Genomic DNA, 20549 nt, shown 5'->3' with positions numbered 1-20549 from the left:
CTGTCATTTATTTAATTCTAAAACGCATTTTAGCGGTTGTACCTAATTAAAAATCAGATTCAAATTTTAATAAAATTATTTTTCTATTAGATTACAAACTCATAGCTTTTACTATTTTAACATACAACTATTACCTAATACACAAACATACCAACTTATTTTAAGATACATATTGTTTTTTTATAAAACCCACTTAGGTATTTAATGGCCTAATATATATATAACTCTCAGTTGGTTTTTGGATGGACCCAGGTTCCATACAAAGATGCCCATGGTCCTTTGTCCTGGTTATCTAAATACTTAGGCGGAAAATGTTATTTTGTCCATAAGAATTCTCATTAAATTTCCCTTTAAAACATTTTTCAATAAGATTTAAACTCTTCGTAATGTCAAATACCTACTTGGCTTATAGGGAATTTTACCCGATACAATTAGCTCTAATATAAATTTGATTTTATTTAAATAAAAGCAGTCAAACCGTCGAATGAAAAAATAAAACATAAACAACGTTTGTTGTAGAAAAGTACGTATGAACAATTTCATCATCACAAACTACGCTAGAAAGACGTATTTGCTGTCGAGCGTAAGTATTTGCGAGGCAATTTTAAAGTATATACCTTGATAAAAATGATAATACTCGAAAGTACTGATTGTAAACACTACATATTATTGATAACATATGATGGTAATGCAATAATAAAGTATTTTTCTTACTTTGGCGTTCGGTCAATATTTCGCGCGCAAAATGCCACCTCCGCTCGCATACCGGCAGCCACAAGCCTGCGCTTGCGGCTGACGGTTTTTACTTAGCATAAGGGTGTCTTTCGGCGCGCGGGGAGCATGACGAAGGTTGGAGCATATACTGCGTTATAGACTAGTTAGACGCACTTTCAACCATTATAAAAGTTTGTTTGCGTTTAATACGACGTCCATACAAAATAAGAAGAACGTATAACATTTATACGTTTCTAAAGACTATTATGGTGACGTAAAAAAGTTAAGTGATACTAGGCTTAAATGACGTATGAGACATTGAAACAAAAAAAATTACTATACGATTTTTTAGACTAGTATCAGATCTAAAATTTTGCTAAAGATCCTAATCTTAAAGCGCGTATAGCATCTTTTACGTATTTTTAGCCTAGTTTTTGGCTTATACGTTATTTTAGGCTAGACATGGTGGATAAGATTTTATGCAAACCAGAGCGTAAAAAAACGTATAGCTGCATATACGTTGTTTTAGCCTGGCTTTGTCAAATAGTCGCTTTTTAGACTAGGAACGCTTAGACAATTAGTGCAAATACGGTCTTTTTACGATATTTTTCTCGAAAACTAAGCCACTTATCGGAAAACGGGCCAAAGTGGTTGATGCATCTCGATCTCTACATTACGAATATCACAAAAAGTCAATTTTGGCAAAATGTCGAAAAACTGCCTTTTAGCTTAGGAGGGCAGTTTTGGTAAGATTTAGTTTTTATTTAATTTAGTAACTTTAATTGTCCGTGAGTTTCCTCTGGGAGAGCCCCTGCCGGGCAAGGAATATTAACGTGACAAGACAGCAGATTTAATTTTATCCACGTACTTATACGAAAGTTACTTGGCACAGCCCTGAGCGTCCGCCGCTTGCCCGACTAGCGGGTTCGCGGCGTGCGGCATTGAGTTGCACGTCGTTGCCCGACTAGCGAGTACTGTCGGTTTCTGGGGTATTGTTTGAAATTTTGGCTGGTTGCGAAAGTGTTAATATCAAACTAAGGGAAAGGAAAAAATGTAAAGACATTCGAAAACAAACAAATATAATAGATGCTGTAGAGCACTCCTTGCACCTGAAGTGGATGTGGGCCGGCCATGTGGCACGTGCACCAAAGGATATATATATAGATGGACTAAAAAGGTTACTACATGGTCTGGCCCAGTTAACTATAGAAATAAAGGGCGCCCCCGGGAACGGTGGGTTGGAGACATAGAAAAAACAGCAGGAAAAGACTGGCAAAACAAAGCAGGAGACCGTAAAATCTGGAGATCACTGGAGGAGGCCTATACCCGGACAGGGGCCTTAACTTACTGAGACAACTTCAACTACATATTCAACCAAACGCAATTGAAAATATTTGTAATTTAAGGAAAGAAGAAAAGGCTTAATAATAATAATAATAAGCCCGCAGGGCAGCTTGTGGCGAGCTGTTGGGGAGTAACGACCCCACGGACCCGAGTGCTCCCGAGAGTCGGTCAGGGTCTCCGTCTTCCGCGTGTCTTCGTCGGTCGGAGTGGACCCCAAGGGGACCCGCAGGACTCTCAGCTCTGGCTTGCCTTCATTGGCCGTCCAGAGAGGAGTCACTAGAGCTATATGCTCCAGGGGTGGAAGTGTTAAAGGGCATAACGCCGCGAGTAACTTCGGAGAAAGCGCAGCACCACCTCTCGACACCCCTGAGCCGCTCACGCCGGTGTTGCGCCTGGCCGTCTTTACGATGGCGCATCAGGTGCCCATCTAACGAGTGGCGAGTCACCGCCTGCCTCGATAACACTGTATAACACAATGTTATGGCAGGTGTCCGGAACTCTTAGCAATAGCCCAGACTTATTTTCCACCCAAATTTAAACCATAGACCAGGACTCTTTCCATTTTTCTATAATAGCTCCCAATGCCTGCTGAAACCGGTTTACGGGTATCTATTTATGTACCCGTGAATGGGTTCCAGCAGGCGTTCTACATGACATCAAAGCTCTCCAAACGGCCTCTACGTGTTGGATCTATATCCCCACGCACGCCTTATAAATGACCGGGCTTAAAAACCCGAGAGTTTGTAACGGAGATACAAATAATAATAATAATAATACTTGGTCAAGCAGATCTTGTCAGTAGAAAAAGGCGGCAAATTTGAAAAATGTAGGCGCGAAGGGATAACGTCCTATAGAAAATTTGAATTTTGCGCCTTTTTTTACTGACAAGATCTGCTTGACCCAGTATACATACTTTACATTTGTCTGAACTGAAGTTTAACAGAAATGTATGTTAGAACAAAGATGTCATCGTTTTCGAAAGTAAACGTCTCTGGCAGGTTGATTCACTCAACAGAATGTCTAGTGTCCCGTTTTATTGAATATTAAGGTCTACTTTGTTTTCTTTACTGCTAGCTTAGTGATGATACTTGGTGATTTAAGTTCCTATAAGTAGGTATAGCTTATTACGAAGCTTTAACCTGACTTTTATAATTTTGATTGAAATATAGGTATATTGTTAAGTAAAAGAAGCTGATAATCACCATAAAATGAATAAGAATTGATCGTGTGTAATTTTAAATGAAATTGTATATTATGTGATAAATAAATCAAATCATATCTATCATGTGATGACCCTCATGCGTGTCACCTAGGATTGTTCATTTTTTTTTAAATGTTCTATTTCGAAAACCATTTCGAGATATGAGGTTTTCAAACAGTTTCCGACATTTGCTACAATATAATAATTGAGGATTGAAGATATTTCAAGAAATATCCTTATGACCTTAGCTTGACCTTTCTCGTGGGCTGAATGTAAAGTCATCGCATAATAAAAGTTATTGAACCATAGTAAATAAATCCGTCACTTACGTAATTGTCAAAGTTATCATTGTCATCAATTGTCATAATTCAATTTTTCAGTTAAACTGCTCTGGTTTGTTACCATTTGATTTATAATTGATACCTAAACAGTAGATTTCATTGCTTAATATATCAAAAACCTTGTTCCTACGTGTGGGAATGATTTACAAAAATAATAGTTCGAATCCGCGAGGACCTACTTTACGACGTGAAAGATGGTGTCGTGAAGTAAACATGGAATACCTACCTACCTACTTCAACTTTAAGATAGCATTGCTGTGAGGATCACGTCGATGTAAGTATTAATTAATATTATTTACTACAATTATTTAAAAGCTCACTTTGTTAGTAGGGTCGTGGGGACCTATTTATTTTCTCTGGTAATGTAGCCAGACAGCCAGAGTATCTACAGGCAAACCGTTAAACAGAGATGGTGCCTACTAGAAATAATGAATATACAAGAATACATGGTCATACTCAAAATGCAGCCTGAAACTACTTTGAACAGATATAATTTCTAATTTCCAGGTACAAGTTGCAGTTCAAGCTGCTGATATCATGGTGGACAAGACTTAAGTGAATAAAGATCTGTGAATAATAAAACATGTTGTTGTTTACCTAGTTTTTTATTAATTTAGTAAATATATAGGTAAGTATATATTGTGCCCATAATAGAGCAACTAAACATAGATGTTCATCATGTTCTGCACGAGCAGCTGACAATGATGGCTTTGTTAAGTAGAATTCAGTTGAAGTTGATGTAGGTTCTAGACTCTTGTTGACCAACCAGAAGAGAAGTGTATGGTTTGTTATTTACTCTGTGCTCAGGCATTATTTACTATCGTAATGCTGTATTATGACGAAAAGATGTTCGTTTCAATCCAAAATGCTCAACTTTGTTCTGGCCCCAAGTGCCTTAAAAAATGGATGATCTCCTTTGTACATTACATATCCCACAGCCGTATAAATAGTAATCACACGATGACCTGAAATAATATAATATAATTAGCTAAATTGGCATGTACCTAATACAATATCCAAACAATGGTGACAAGCCGGTAGAAAGTATACTGGGTGTTAAGCGACCTTAGCACTGGACGCTTGTAATAATTTTAAGAATCCAATCTCCTTACAAATCGAATCAGTGAAAAAATATATGATGTAACTTACATTTTGTAGTTTTGTTCCCCTGATTTCAGCCAAGTTATGGTTGGAGCTGGATGCTATATGGATACATATTCCAATAAAACTAAGTTATATTATATAACATAGGCAGATTTCTGGATTCAGCTTTCACAAATTTAGCGTATTTTGAAATTATTGATTCAGGGATTCAAATGAAACGCGTATTCGAGACGATATTATTTATAAAAACGTGTGACACTGACATTGTCGACAGTTGACAATTACAATCAATTGACAATGACAACTATTTTTTAATGCTTGTTGTTGCTTGTGCTTTATCAAATCAGCCACGACATGTAATTTACGAGAAGTCGTATCTCATATTTTCAATAAATTATAAATATTCAACCGAGCCACGGATTACTAAATCATTCAAATTGGTATTTTAAATTAACCTATATTTTCAGAAAAAAAAATAAAAATGGGGGTCTAAAAAAAATGAACAATCCTATCGTGGTTACAGCTTGCTGGAGATTCTAAGAAGAAAATAGCAACTTTATGTCCTAGGATATGAACCTGCTATTTTCTTGACTTTCACTCTTTAAATTGACAATAAAGAGACTATTGATGTAAAACAAAATGCGTTCTACAGAAAAGCTGTGCGATAAAATATCAAATAATAACCTGAAATCCAGAAACTAGATCTTGTTTAAAGTTTAAATTAACGCTAAATCGTTATCACAGCTAACACCGCAACGACAAAAATGATGCTAATTTGCTTCACTGGCAAATAATAAGCGAAAAAGCATAAGGATCTTTAAATTATACCTCTGACACTATCTACTCACTACGCAACATGGAATAAGACACGATAGGTATCAAAATTTTCCACGCCGATTATACGCCGGTCAAATTTATCGGCGGCGGCGGCGTGGAAAAATCGTCGGCGGCGGCGGCGCGGCGGCACGGCGCACATGTCTAAAGCCTGACAACAGTTTATTTAACCCTGAGATAGTGTCGCTGCAAACAGCTTACGTATGGCAATAATGTGCGTACGTCATGTATAGTCGGGGTAGTGGGCATTGGCTTCATGTTGATACTCGTATAATGTCAAAACATTGCTTACAGAGAATTCGGTTCTTTCAATTTACCTATTCGTTAAAATCTGATTCTAAATATTCAATATTTATATATTCTTCGTTTTCTGACTCTGACGAAGTCTGATTTTCATCAGATGTTGTGTCGCTTTCAGGACCACCAACCTCGATTATAAAACGTTCAGTCTCCAATTCGATTATAGGATTTTTATCGTCGATCTACAAATAAATGAAAATGATATGGTCTTAAATGAAATATTAAAGTTTAAACCAAACAACTAACCAGTTCAATACAACCGCACTATAAAATGTCAATACCGGTCATGTCAACAACCAAATTTAAAACATTGTTTATTGGAATGCTATGTAATCCTTCGTCTTTTTTAAGCTGTAAGTATTTCATTGCATTCACTACAATTTTTTTCGCATCTTTAGTATATTTTTTTAGCTTTTTTGTAATAAAACCATTTATATTTGAATATATTCGTAGATATTTTCCGTTTGTTTACATCGGTGACATTCGATGACATCCAACGTTCGTTGTCAAAGAGTACTTGTTGCCAGTAAAAGAAATTAGTACCATTGAAAATCCGCAAAATGGCGAGGGTCAAATAAACTGTTGTCAGGCTTTACCTTACGGTAAAATATATGTGAAGTAGTGTCTGGTACAATACAATTTATTGTAATATGTTAAGTATTTATGTATTTATGCCAGTGGTCCGATGGACATATAATAAAGCCACCCACACTCTCCAACAGTACTCGACCGACTGACGCCGCGAGTTTCGTGTAATCAAAATGGCGAGTAGGCCTATCTGCTTACCAGAAACTTGAACTTGTCGTCAAGTATCTTGCTACGTTATATATATTTAGATTTCATAACTAATTTATGGTTGTCCAGTTGACCTGCATGACGTGGATAATTCAAGGGACAAAATTTAAACGCAAGAAAATCATAAACTATTACATGCAAATATAACGAATCGGTATATTTTATTGATGATACTTATCCATAAAAATGATTATGTGTTTAAATATCAATTCCACAACAGTATTTTTTTCATAATACAAAGTTTTACGGTGCACTGTTGCAAGGGGACAATCCGTCCTACTATGGAAAACCAACTTTTGGTTTGTTGGACAACCAATAAAGAACGGGTAAATTGTAAACAAAATGAAATGTTTTGGAATAAAATGTTAGAAAATATTAATAGGAACATAGCGGAGTACTAAAAAAACTCATACTTTTGTATAAATTTGTATTATCGATAAGGGACTCTGTACGTGTGACGTTGAACACTTAAAAGTTGATTCACCCAATTGGTGATAATTTGCTGATAATCATTTTAAATATTTAACGGTCTTACCTACTTACGAGTAATTGTAACGTCAAATTAAAAATAATATTAAAAAAAAAGTTAAATTGAGAGCTATAGATGGTCAAGCAAATCTTGTCAGTAAAAAAAGGCGAGAAATTCAAATTTTCTATGGGACGATATCCCTTCGCGCCTATATTTTTCAAATTTGCCGCCTTTTTCTACTGACAAGATCTGCTTGACCAACTATAGCCTAAAGTTTTTTGTACTCGTCGACTTTAATGGTTGAATTAAGACTTTGTAAACCATATGGGTACTTTAATACTTGATTAAAAGCCAAACTATATACAGTGGAACCTGGATAATTGCAATCTCAAGGGACCGGCCATTTTTTGTCAATTAACCAGGTTTTCCATTTAAGCAGGTCGTGTCAATTAACTAGGTTTAAAAAAATCGTTGTGTCAATTATAGAGGTTTTCATTAATAGAGGTTGCGTTTTGACAAATTTCTTTTATGGAGGTGCAAATAACCATTGAAAGTAGATTTACACGCTTAAATTCTGGGTTTCTGGTCTATATATTGCTTCTGTCTATACTTGTACTTTTACACTACATTAATTACCACTTTATTTTCTTATTAATCATTTGGGTTTAAAAATTCCCTTGAATTGTAGAAGAAAGTTTAATTACAATGTAAAAAGCATACTTTGTTTTTGATTAAATCAAAACTATTTCACCTACTACAGGCTGTGATAGATACCCAATAAATAAATTGAATACTGGATGAAGATATAAATAAAATGATCATTGCTATTAAAATATTGTTTCTGCTGTCTACAACTACATTATTTCAATTACAGAGGTAATAAGTAAGACTCGTTTCAATAATAGAGGTAAAAAGAAGAGCAAAAATAACGGATTTTTTTAGCACAGTGTCAATTATAGAGGTCTTAGTTGCGATGTGGTCAATTACAGAGGCAAAATTACGAAAAGCACTAAAATCTAAATTGCAATTATAGAGGTTCCAAACTTTCAATTATAGAGGCCTTTTGGTCTCAAGGGACCGGGACCGGACTTTTGGTTGCAATTATTGAGGTTTTCCATTTATCCAGGTGCCAATTAACCAGGTTTCACTGTACAGTGAAACCACAATCGTAATTTTGCCTCTGTAATTGACCACATCGCAACTAAGACCTCTATAATTGACACTGTGCTAAAAAATCCGTTATTTTTGCTCTTCTTTTTACCTCTATTATTGAAACGAGTCTTACTTATTACCTCTGTAATTGAAATAATGTAGTTGTATGCAGCAGAAACAATATTTTAATAGCAATGATCATTTTATTTATATCTTCATCCAGTATTCAATTTATTAGTGTTCCGTACGAAACTTTGTTCACGGAACACTTATGGGATCACTTCGGTCTTGCAAATCAGTTATTTATTGGGTATCTATCACAGCCTGTAGTAGGTGAAATAGTTTGGATTAAATCAAAAACAAAGTACTTATGCTTTTTACATTCTAATAAAACTTTCTTCTACAATTCAAGGGATTTTTTTAAACCCAAATGATAAGAAAATAAGGTAGTAATTAATGTAGTGTAAAAGTGCAAGTATAGACAGAAGCAATATATAGACCAGAAACCCAGAACGTAAGCGTGTAAATCTACTTTCAATGGTTATTTGCACCTCCATAAAAGAAATTTGTCAGAACGCAACCTCTATTAATGAAAACCTCTATAATTGACACAACGATTTTTTGAACCTCGTTAATTGACATGACCTGCTTAAATGAAAAACCTGGTTAATTGCCAAAAAATGGCCGGTCCCTTGAGATTGCAATTATCCAGGTTCCACTGTAAATAAAAAAATTAAACAAAATAAAAAAAAAATATTTACAAAAAAAATTAACTATCTTATACGTTAAATATAAACATACACAAAAATAAATCAAATATTTTGAATTATAAATAAAATTGTGCTAGTAGTTAATATGAGAATATACGTGGAATATACCTTAAAATTTTTAACTCGGGTCACACTGAGAGAAAAATCATCACCAGTGGCCTATTTTATAAAGCTACAAGTTACAATTTACAAGCGGAAGTCTTTTTCTAACCCTATGTGTTAGAACGAGACTTCCGCTTGTAAATTGTAACTTGTAGCTTTATAAAATAGGCCACAGGAATTAAAAAACAGTTCTGTACTGGGGGAAAAAATGAAGTTTAGTAATAATTATGGACGTTACACTATTTCTGTAAAGTTTAGTTATTTCTACAAACAGCTCAGTAATCCTAAATCTAATTTCAACAAACAGATAATAGAAATTGCAAGAACTAATAGAAATTGCAAAAGTCAATTTGTTCCTATTAGTTGACTCTCCTTGTCCCCGGATTAAGTTTATTTTTGTAATTCTAAGTGTGTTTTTGTTATCCTTTTCTCTCAGTGCACATTCAAACTCGTTTTATGAGAATTCTAGTGAAAAAAACATACTTATACCGAATTTCGCTCATACGAAACTTCATGAAATACATTAATTGTTTTCTAATTTATTTTTTTAATTATCTTCGTTGTTATATTTAGAAACTGGCACTCAAAATGTATCTAGAAAATCTTTGATTCGTTAGTGGCACGAAATAGGAGACACACGAAAAATAAAATGACCGCTATTTCGTGAGTCGATTTATTGCAATTTTAAGGTATTTCTATGCATATATTCAGTCTTTTTTCTTATCAAATCAATTACTAAGGAACCCACAGCTTTTCCTTCCTATAAGCTTAACAAGTAAGAGCGCGCACCTTACGCCTAAAAAAAGTGCACGCATACAACACAGCTGTTCGCGGCCGTCTGACAGTTTCGACCGTCGTATTACTCTCAGTTTAATCACTAAAATATTGGTTATTATTTTATTGAAGAGATTAAATAATACAGATTTTTTTCATATGTATAATTTGAATAAAAAATATTAGAATTCCTTATTATTTGCGCCAGAAACAAGACTAACTAAATAACGTACTAACACGAACTTGGGGCCCTTTACCTTACCTACGTAGATGAAAAAATACAATCTTGCCTTTTATCAAATTATATAATTTTTTGAGAAATTTGCGGATTAAGTTATCTAAATAACGGTTAAGAAATCCCTATCACAATTATAAAGCCTGGCAGGGTTGAATACATAATAATGTCGGTATTTAACTAAGTAAACATAAGACAAACTCTTTATTTCATTTACGCGAGCGGAGATGCGGGCCCGTCTAGTTATCTAAATAATTTCCAAACCATAGTGTTTAATGAATAATGACAAAACAAAAGCTGTCACCACGCTGTCATACTGCTTGAATGTCGATTACACGTCTTATATGTCGATCTTAATTATTTGCGAAACATACAACGTGGGACTACATCTTTTACTACATTTTTTATATCTAGGAAACCTGAGTCTGAAATAATATATCCATGAATGTCCACAAGCTTTGGGAGGTCCGGGAGTACATGAACGTAAACGGCAAGATGTTCAGCAGCGAACTGATTTCCATGCTGCAAAACTCCCTCACTATGCTGCAGGCAGAAAACCATTTCACACACATGCATTACTGGGGACAGTTGTACGCCGTAGATGGTGACTACCACATCGCAGTTGGTAAGTTAAACCTGATACGTATTTAATTTTCAAAGGCAAACCTATAAACTCGGGGCTCGGGTAAGCTAAAGCGCTTCACACACCTTACCTAATAGGGTACTTTCCTACTAGTCAAATCAGTTTCTTTTTTGGAACGTCAAAACGATTACCTAGCCACTATGGAACTTATTATGAAAACTGAACTGTGACGTCACGGTCGCGGTCAAGTCATATACCTACTTTTCTTAGTTCTATCCGATATATTAAATATAAATTGTGTCAAAAATATTTGCTCTCTACATTTTTCTGATAATTTAATTATCTTGTGCTTAAAGTGGTATCCAGACGGGACTGATCAAATCAGTCGATTTGATCAGAAATGATATTGGTATTTGCGTCCGCACTTCCTGTTTCGATCTGGCAATTGAATCAGATTGGCGAATAATTGACTAATCTGGATATGCCTTTATTTTCGTCCATAAAGTAGCTAAAGTAGCTAACACACTATCGCACCGCACCAAGGTCATTGTGGGACGCACCCATAAGTAAGAGGGAGACAGCGATATCTCTTTCTCCCTCTTACTTATGGGTGCGTCCCACAATGACCTTGGTGCGGTGCGATAGTGTGTTAGCTACTTTAGATGGTCAAGCAAATCTTGTCAGTAGAAAATTATTTTAAAATGGGCTATTGTCGATATCGGTACTTAATGCTTATTTAAAATTTGTTTTCAGGATATACATTAATGAAATTTCTTTGTAAATTCTGACCCTTTATTTCCCCCACGGACCTCAGTCACTCCTAATCTCGCCAGAGCACAATGCCTTCGGTTGATTCGGGAGGAATATTCAACAATCCCGGACGAAATGAATTTTACCTTTTGCATCGCCCAAAATATAATTTTATGGGTGACAATGGGACGAAATTCAATTTATTTTCCTCGTAAAGGGTCAAAAAAACTAGGTCTGCATTCTAAACCGAATTTGAATTTACCTAATAAATGGCTGGGATTTAATCACTAACTCAGTTTTCATATTACTGCAGCAGCTATAGCGAATATTATTTATTTAAGGAATTTATCAGAAGCATTTCGGCTTTAAATAGATCAAATACAATATAATTAGTTGTATCTACTTGGATTTCACGGGCCTATAAATCCGGGTCTTTTGATAGGCTTGCGTGGGGATATAGATCCAACACGTAGAGGACCCTTGGAGAGCTTTATTTAATGTCTTGTAGAACACCTGCTGGAACCCGTTCACAGGCGCAACAATAGACACCCGGTCTCAGCAGACATTGGGACTATTGTAGAAAAAGTGAACAGTATACCGGTCTATATATTGAAGTTTGGGTAGACAATGAGACTGGGAATATTGTAGAGAGGTCGGACACCTGCCATAACAATGTTTTACACGTTATCGAGACAGGCGGTGACTTGCCGCTGACTAGATGGGCCCCTGAAACTGCCGTCATTATTATTATTTTATATGCAATGATACCATTGAACTTAATTCTGTGGAAATAATGCCGATTGTGAATCGCTACCTACTCTTTTATTATGCTACTTCTCAAAATGCTACGTACAATCACCACACGGGATTGTTATGCCATTTAGGGTTCTTGCTAAATTGGAAAATCTATAGCGTAAACAAACAACCAATTTAGCTAGGTCCCTAAATGGCGCAACAATCACGGAGTGTGATGGTACATACCAGATCTTTTAGCATAGAGATATCCGTTCATGGTCAAAAGATTCATTCTCTAACAAAATTAACTTAAACCCACACTCGTATTTTAATGCCTCTCATTCAGTGGCGTAGCTAGAGGATATGGCGCCCGGGGCAGACACCAAATTTGCCTCCCCCCCCCCCCACACACACAAACGAAATGAACTAACGAAAGGGTTACTTTTTTACTTATTAAAGTTTACTTTTAATTTAGACAAATACAGAGTGTAAGTATATGTGTTTTTAGGGTTCCGTAGCCAAATGGCAAAAAACGGAATCCTTATGGATTCGTCATGTCTGTCTGTCTGTCTGTCCGTCCGTATGTCACAGCCACTTTTTTCCGAAACTATGAGAACTATACTGTTGAAACTTGGTAAGTAGACGTATTCTGTGAACCGCATTAAGATTTTCACACAAAAATAGAAAAAAAAGACAATAAATTTTGGGGGTTCCCCATACTGAAAACTGAAACGCAAAATTTGTTTTTTTCATCAAACCCATACGTCCCTCGCACTTGGCCGCTTTTTTTAGTACATCGGTGGCTAACAAGCTTACGACCCACCTGATGGTAAGCGGTCACCGCTTTATATGGACTACACTCCAGGGATGTTACATGCGCGTTGCCGACCATTTTAAAACTTATACACTTCTTTTTTGAAGATCTCCATACTGTAGCCTCTCGAGAAAAGGGAACTTATTCAACTTATTGTGGAATTAGCTCCCTTTTCTCGACGAATTTCCTCCCGCCCCCTGTGAAGCGAATTCCTCTTAAATCGCACAGTGTGCGATCATTTAGGTTCTAGTGTGTGAGGATAAACACTCTGCCTACGGCGAGTGGTGCAGTGATGGCAAGCTGTCACCGTTGGCAACTAGGCAGCATGTCAAACAATAGCCCTCAATGGCCACTCCAGTTATTAAATGCTCTATAGTTCGTTTTTTTTAGCATTAGAAATAAGGTAAACAATCTTGATGTGACTTTTAATTGAAAAACACATTTTTAAAATAAGTTACGGCAAATATGTAACAACTATGAATCTAATACGATCATTTATATTCTTCTGCTTTCATAATTAATAGTTTTTGATTTATAAAAAGCGTTTTTCAATTAAAAGACATGTCAAGATCGCTTACCTTCTTGCAAGTTCTTTCTAATGCTAAAAAAACGAACTATAAGACAGTGGCTAAAAAATAACTGCATTCCCGTTGCCAGGGAGGTTTTGGGATTATAATGAGCAACTTTTACTATGGGACCAACCCGGGAATCGCCCTTTGGCTGTTTCATACATTTTGGCTGGTCCATTTTCTATGGGAGGGTAAACTTTTTTTTCGCGATTTCAGGGTTGTAAAACTTGCTCAGTATAATCCCAAAACCTCCCTGGCAACGGGAATGTAGTCATTTTAGCCATCCTGTATAGGAATCCCCATGCCCAGTAGGTACTTACTGTCGTCCGATAGACAACATGCCACAGATATTGCAGATATTGTTGCAGCAGCAGCAGCTAATGGAGTAAGTTCCGTCTCCTACGGCTCATATGCGCCTGCCGGACAAAGGGCTAGCGATCCATTTGCATAGGTAGTCTCTTGGACAGTCCATAAGATGGTAACTTCCCGACAGGAGCCACCTGACGGAAAAGACGCGCTAACTCACACAACTCTGAAGCACTCGGCCCGCTCGCCTTATAAAACGAAAGCATAGCAACTCCCGCCAAATATCCTTCTGCAGCTTGATAGTTTCTGGCATAGAGTATTCGCACTGCAGGATGGTGGGTGGTAGGGCGCTACCGTTGTTTTTCAAGGTCGAGTTCGAGGCAAAAAGAGTACTTACCTAAAAGATCGGCTTTGTCTTTTGAGCTGTGGGCCAGATTACCATCCGCGTTTCACACTTCACAGTGGTGGTAAATACGACTGACAAAAGTTTCCCTACTGTGCCTTTGGCAAGGCGGAGAGGTAGTCTTTTGCCCATTTTGGCGCCCCCCCTTGGACGGCGCCCGGGGCACGTGCCCCCTCCAACCCCCCCCCCTAGTTACGCCACTGCTCTCATTATGTAGCAGTCACATAAACTACTATTAAACACAGGAAACATCCCTACCGCTTGGCAAAAAAGAATAGAAATTAAAAAGTGGCAACACTGTAGTGTCGTCCCGTTTTTATAAATTGGTTTGAGAGGGACAACACCACAGTGTTGCCACTTTTTAATTTCTACTCTTTTTTGCCAAGCTGTATAAGTATTCCCTATTCGACGCAGGACGCAGCTATATGTGTACATTTCTACGTATTGCTGCGTTTCTTTATAAGTAAGGTATGTGAAGCATAATTAAAGCCTACGCGGTTAGCAACTAAGCTTCTGACGGTCCAAAATTACCACGACCTTACTGGAAGCAGTACAATGTTGGTTGCCAACAACCAAACCCCGTTATCAATATTAAATTTCACAACGAGACTTAATCGCGTATTTAAGTTTTAAGATTTACCTCCGACGTAAGACACCCTCAACGCCACAACACAAACGTGGGGACAACGCCGTCCTCGAAACGTCGGAGGTCAACCTTGAAAATTAAATACGCGATTAAGTCCCGTTGTGCAATTTAATAATATTTAAAAATCTTTTTTTTTTTTTTTTTTATTAGCCTATGTGTGTGTCCCACTGCTGGGCAAAGGCCTCCCCTCTCCCTTTCCAATCCTCCCTGTGCTGAGCAAGATCCCGCCAATCCCGCTGGAAAGCATCCAGGTCGTCCCGCCATCTCTTTCTCGGTCTGCCTCTGCCTCGACTACCCTGGGGATGCCAGCTAGTGGCTATTTTGGCCCATCTGTCATCATGCATCCGGCAGACATGTCCAGCCCAGTCCCACTTTAACTTGGCGGTCTTCACCCCAACACCAACGACTCGAGTTTTGGAGCGAAGCTCTGTGTTCCTCACCCTGTCAGATCTTCGGACACCCAGGATACTTCGCTCCATTGCCCTTTGGCAAACCTTGAGCCGGGATTTCTGCGCCTCAGTTAGTGACCAGGTTTGGGCACCATAGGTGAGGATGGGCAAGATGCACATGTCAACGAGCTTGCGCTTCAGTGCAATTGGGAGTTTACCCTTCATGAGTTCCTTCATGGACCAGAAGCTCCTCCAGGCGTTTTCGATCCTTCTATCGATCTCCTTGTCCTGGCGATCCGTGAAGGAGACTATCTGGCTCAGATACAGAGTATACTCGTCGACATATTGCAAAATATTACCATCCACCGTCACCCTGTGCTTCTTGCTGTTGGTCATTAACTGGGTTTTGGATCTATTCATCGTCAGACCAACCTCAAGGCTTGCGTTGCTAAGTTCCTGTAGCATACATTGCAGTTCAGTCGCCGATGTTGAGAAGAGTGCGATGTCGTCCGCGAATCGAAGGTTTGTCAACCTCTTATCACCGACCTCGATACCCTTTGTCTCCCAAGACACCGCCAGTTTTTTTAAAACTTCCTCCAGGCAGCTGGTGAATAATTTTGGAGAGAGCGGGTCACCCTGCTTCACTCCCTTAAGGATTTTAAATTTGGGACCTGGTGCGTGCAGCTTGATGCTGGCCGTGCTACTTTTGTATATCCGTCCAACGAGTTCAACATACGTGTGGTTTATTTGTTGACTACTCAGTGCCGTTAAGATGGCTCTATGTGTGACGCTATCGAAGGCTTTATTGTAGTCAAGATTTAAAAATCGTGAAAGTTTAAATCAGTGTCCCGTTATCAATGTTGCAGTAAGTACAGCTTGGCAAAAAAGAGTAGAAATTAAAAATTGGCCACACTGTAGTGTCGTCCCGTTTTCTTATACTAGCAAAAAGCAGAGCTTTGTAAGGGCTCGCGGAGTTTTTCTCCCTAAACGTACCGGACCGTGACTTTGATCCAATCCAAGGCTTGTTTCATGTTCGATCGAGTGGGTACTTAATAAGTCCGTTAAGAACGCAACTATAAGTGAGAGCAAGAAAGAAATATACTAACCGGACCCCGGTTGCTGTCCGGTACGCCTGTCTGTTACAGCTTTTACTTTGTCCATTAAAAACGTGTCCAGACGACAAAATCAAATTGCCAATATTACGTGTGTAATATACAATTTCATAAGCGCTTTTATTACATCCTACTCAGTCGCCCAGTACTTTTTGTAAGGAAGGAACTGGCTTTCCTACATACTTAATGTTGGGTCAGCGAGCCAATGTCCTTGAATTTAATTTTTGCGTCCACTCCACACAAATGAGCGAAAAACTATCCCGTCTGGATACCTACTGGCGGTAATCACGCTGCTCCGCACATAAACACACACACACACACACACACAGTTCCACTAGGTACAGCCAGGGTTCAGCATCAGCTCTATCTTGGGTACTGCTCTTCTAAGTGCTCATTAAGACGTGTCAGACGACCAAAACAGCGTGTGCCTATGTCGCACCAAACCTGAGTTCCACTAGGTACAGCCAGGGTTCAGCATCAGCTCTATCTTGGGTACTAATTTCCTAAGTGCTCATCAAGACGAATCAGATGACCAAAACAGCGTGTGCCTATGTTGCACCAAACCTGAGTTCCAATAAGCACAGCCAGGGTTTAGCATCAGCTATATCTTGGGTACTACTCCCCTAAGTGCTCATCTAGACGAGTCGGATGACCAAAACAGCGTGTGCCTATGTTGCAACAAACCTGAGTTCCACTAGGTACTGCCAGGGTTCAGCATCAGCTCTATCTTGGGTACTGCTCTCCCAAGTGATCATCATGACGAGTCGGATGTCCAACACAGCGTGTGTCTATATTGCATCAAACCTGAGTTCCACTAGGTACAGCCAAGGTTCAGCATCAGCTCTATCTTGGGTACTGCTCTTCCAAGTGCTCATAAAGACGTGTCGATTGACTAAGACAGCGTGTGCCTGTGTTGCACCAAACCTGAGTTCCACTAGGTACAGCCAAGGTTCAACATCAGCATCAGCTCTATCTTGGTTACTACTTTCCTAAGTACTCACCAAGACGAGTTGCATGACCAAAACAGCGTGTGCTGTTGTATAAAACCCGAGCTCCACTAGGTACTGTCAGGGTTCAGCATCAGCTATCTTGGGTACTGGTCTACCCAGTGATCACATGACGAGTCGGATGTCCAAAACAGCTTGTGTCTATATATGTTGCACCAAACCCGAGCTCCACTAGGTACTGCCAGGTTTCAGCATCAGCTCTATCTTGGGTACTACTCTCTTAAGTGCTCATCAAGATGAGTCGGATGACCAATGTGCCTTTGTTGCACCAAACCTGAGTTCCACTAGGAACTGCCAGGGTTCTGGGTCATTTTGTTGCACTGCACGCCGACGTTGCAATTGGCGTGCAGTCGGCGTGCAGTTCCCATACAAGTTGCAGTCATGTATCGGCCCTAAGTCACTGAACTGAAGTTTGTATTAATATGATCTTTATTTATAATTTTAGCAGTTCCAAGCAAAGTAACACTAAAGGCGCCATTCATTAATTACGTAAGACATTTTTTGCCAGTTTATGACCCCGTCCCACCCTATGTAAGAAATAATAAGAATATGCTGCCAAAAATGGAAAAAATAAGATATGTTCGACCCCCCTCTACCCCAAAATCGTCATACGTAATAAATGAATGGCGCCAAAACTGTTTCTCGAACTGAAAATACCCGATTTAAGTTTGCTAACACAACATGACTGATCAGGCGGCTTAGCACGGTCGCGTTTTTATCCCTTGTCACCATGCCTGTCACGTTCTAACAAGTATGTAAGTGCGAAAGGGACGCGCATAGTGATAGTCGATAAAAATGGAACCGTGCTGAGCCCGCAGTTCAACAGCGTCACAAAACATACGAGTCAATTGACCTCCGCAGTGAATATACAGCAAGATTGATTGTTCTAGTAGGTATTCACAGAAACTTAATTGCTAAATTGGGAATCAAATCAAGCGAAGCTGAATCCAAAATTTTAACCCACTTTTGTATTCATCGTTGTTAGGGGTCATCCATTAATTACGTCACACGTTTAGGGGGAGGGAGGGGTCAAGAAAATGTGATATGTTGTGACATGGGGGAGGGGGGAGTCACAAAAATTGTGACGTCACTTTAACTTCATCAGTAACCGAAAATTAATTTAAATTATTTTATTCGCTGTACATTTAAATAACAAGTTTTTAAAACGATAATCGTTTTTATTCGTATAATTTTCTTTCCTAAGCAGTTTTGGGTTATAAAATTACTAATATTTATATCGTCAAAAATATTTTGATAAAATATTAATAATACTTAGGTACCTACTTACTTAATTCGATTTGGCGATTTCGTAGAAAAAATGTGACGTCACACTAGGGGGGAGGGGTTTGCCAAATGTGACCAAATGTGACAAGGAGGGGGGAGGGGTCAAAAAACCTAGAAATTCGTGTGACGTAATTAATGGATGACCCCTTAAATGGCGTAAGCGCCATCGACATTATTGAAATTGAAAACACCACATAGGTATTGTTGTCTGAGTATTACCCACAATGAGCTTTTCTGGGGCTTAGTCAATTTGTATAACAATGTCCAATATTTATTTATTTATCTACTACTAACGCCATCTGTTTGAGCAGTTAGAGTAATAAATAATTAACATTACCACGAATGTTAATTCATAATTTGCCAACAGATGGCGCTAGTAGTAATACAAAGTGTTATTACATTATTTTATTTTTTTAAGTTCATAAAATGATATTTTTATGTTTGATAACACATCTAGACATGAATTTAAATTACTATGTTAAATCTCAAACCTAACAGTGCAGTAGTTTTTCCGTAAAGTGTACCACAAGAATGCATAGTTTGTCGAATAGTGATAGGGCTCGCTTCGCTCGCCCTAATAAATTGGTTTGAAAGGGTTTTAGCCTGAAGGCTTAAGTATCTAACTCAGCGGTCAGCGGTTGTATACTCCCTACGCTCATGCCAATTCAATCATTGATTACTTTAATAGATTTTATTTTTTTATGTAGCTAAAATATAATAAAGCAAAGACCTTGACTGTAGGTAGAAAATGTAGGTAAAATATATACATATATATTCTAATAATGTAACTAAAAGCAGCGTATAGTACAGTGTCCGTAAGCAGCGAGCAGCGTACAGACGCTGACGCTAACGTCAGCACACCGGATGCGTGTGCGTAGACGTGCACGTGCACGTGCGCGTTGTATTATACAGATGCTTATGATAGACGGCGACCGCTTGCGTGACGTGTGCGGCTCCAACATTTTAGCGCACGCGCACGCGCACGTCACGCTCACGCAGCCGGTGTGCTTCTGACCTTAAGTCAAACCAGTGTTTACACAAACTTGTTCCTTATCCAAAATCTTAAATTTCTTAATACGATACGTTAATGTCGTTGTATTGACATGTTGCAAATAATATTTTAGGCATAACCAATGATGCCGTGGCAGATCGCAGATATTTTTACACGACCGACTTGAAGTACTGGGCCTTATTGCCGAAAGCAAAACGACGTCACAGGTTGCTGTCGCTGCTCGCAACTTTTCCATTCCGTGGAGATCCGACTCTTAAAGTTAAAATTTTAGACGAAGCTCTAGAAGAAAACAATCCAGACCGCTGTCAGGTAATTACAGAAGAAAGCAGGATGGCGGGAACTATTGCTAACATTTGCGATGAAGCGGAAATATGCGCGAGAGGGCAGCTCATCAAGCAACCGGATGGAAGAGTCGTCATCAATTCAAACTTTTACGGCTTAACTGGTTTCGAAGCTCAACAGCTAAAGTCGTATCTTCATATACGTCCGCCTCAGCACCAGTGGAATTCCAACCTTCTCAGCAGGCAAGACTATAACTATAGTATGGATTTCCTTGACTCCATCGACCAGGATATACCTAATGGCTGTTGGAATTTGAGTTTAGAACAAACGGGAAGTATTGCGTATCTGAAGAGCTTGTACTGGCCTGGAATGACATATTTCCATAAGATTCGAACCCCTGATGCCGGTTTTCTATATATAGGCAACGGCCGTAAAAATCTAGACGTACCATTTTTGGTTTAAACAGGTTTGCTTTTCTGCAAATATTAAGTAGGTAGGTATCAAATCAATATGCAGGGACCA

The 20549-nt window shown here is 38.5% G+C and overlaps 1 protein-coding gene and 1 long non-coding RNA gene across 2 annotated transcripts in view; one reads left to right on the top strand and one right to left on the bottom strand.

The window, feature by feature from the left end:
- Positions 1-20549, bottom strand: part of LOC134796542 (uncharacterized) — a 341845-nt gene that overhangs the window by 165296 nt on the left and 156000 nt on the right. The gene's annotated exons all lie outside the window — the stretch shown is intronic.
- LOC134795991 (radial spoke head protein 9 homolog) lies at positions 10386-20546 on the top strand. Its single transcript, XM_063767891.1, has 2 exons — positions 10386-10760; positions 19858-20546. The coding sequence occupies exons 1-2, from the start codon at positions 10577-10579 to the stop codon at positions 20487-20489; spliced, it is 816 nt and encodes a 271-aa protein (XP_063623961.1). The 5' UTR covers positions 10386-10576; the 3' UTR covers positions 20490-20546.

This window comes from Cydia splendana, chromosome 1 (assembly GCF_910591565.1).
Source record: "Cydia splendana chromosome 1, ilCydSple1.2, whole genome shotgun sequence".
In the NCBI taxonomy this organism is placed as follows: domain Eukaryota; kingdom Metazoa; phylum Arthropoda; class Insecta; order Lepidoptera; family Tortricidae; genus Cydia; species Cydia splendana.
Note: the sequence above shows the minus strand (reverse complement) of the source record. Positions and strands in the feature narration are given on the sequence as shown.

Bases quoted from the DNA above. Each gene is read 5' to 3' on its own strand.
- LOC134795991 (XM_063767891.1), top strand. From the start codon at position 10,577: ATGAATGTCCACAAGCTTTGGGAGGTCCGGGAGTACATGAACGTAAAC. The intron at 10,761-19,857 runs GTAAGTTAAACC...ATAATATTTTAG, and splicing joins TGACTACCACATCGCAGTTG to GCATAACCAATGATGCCGTG.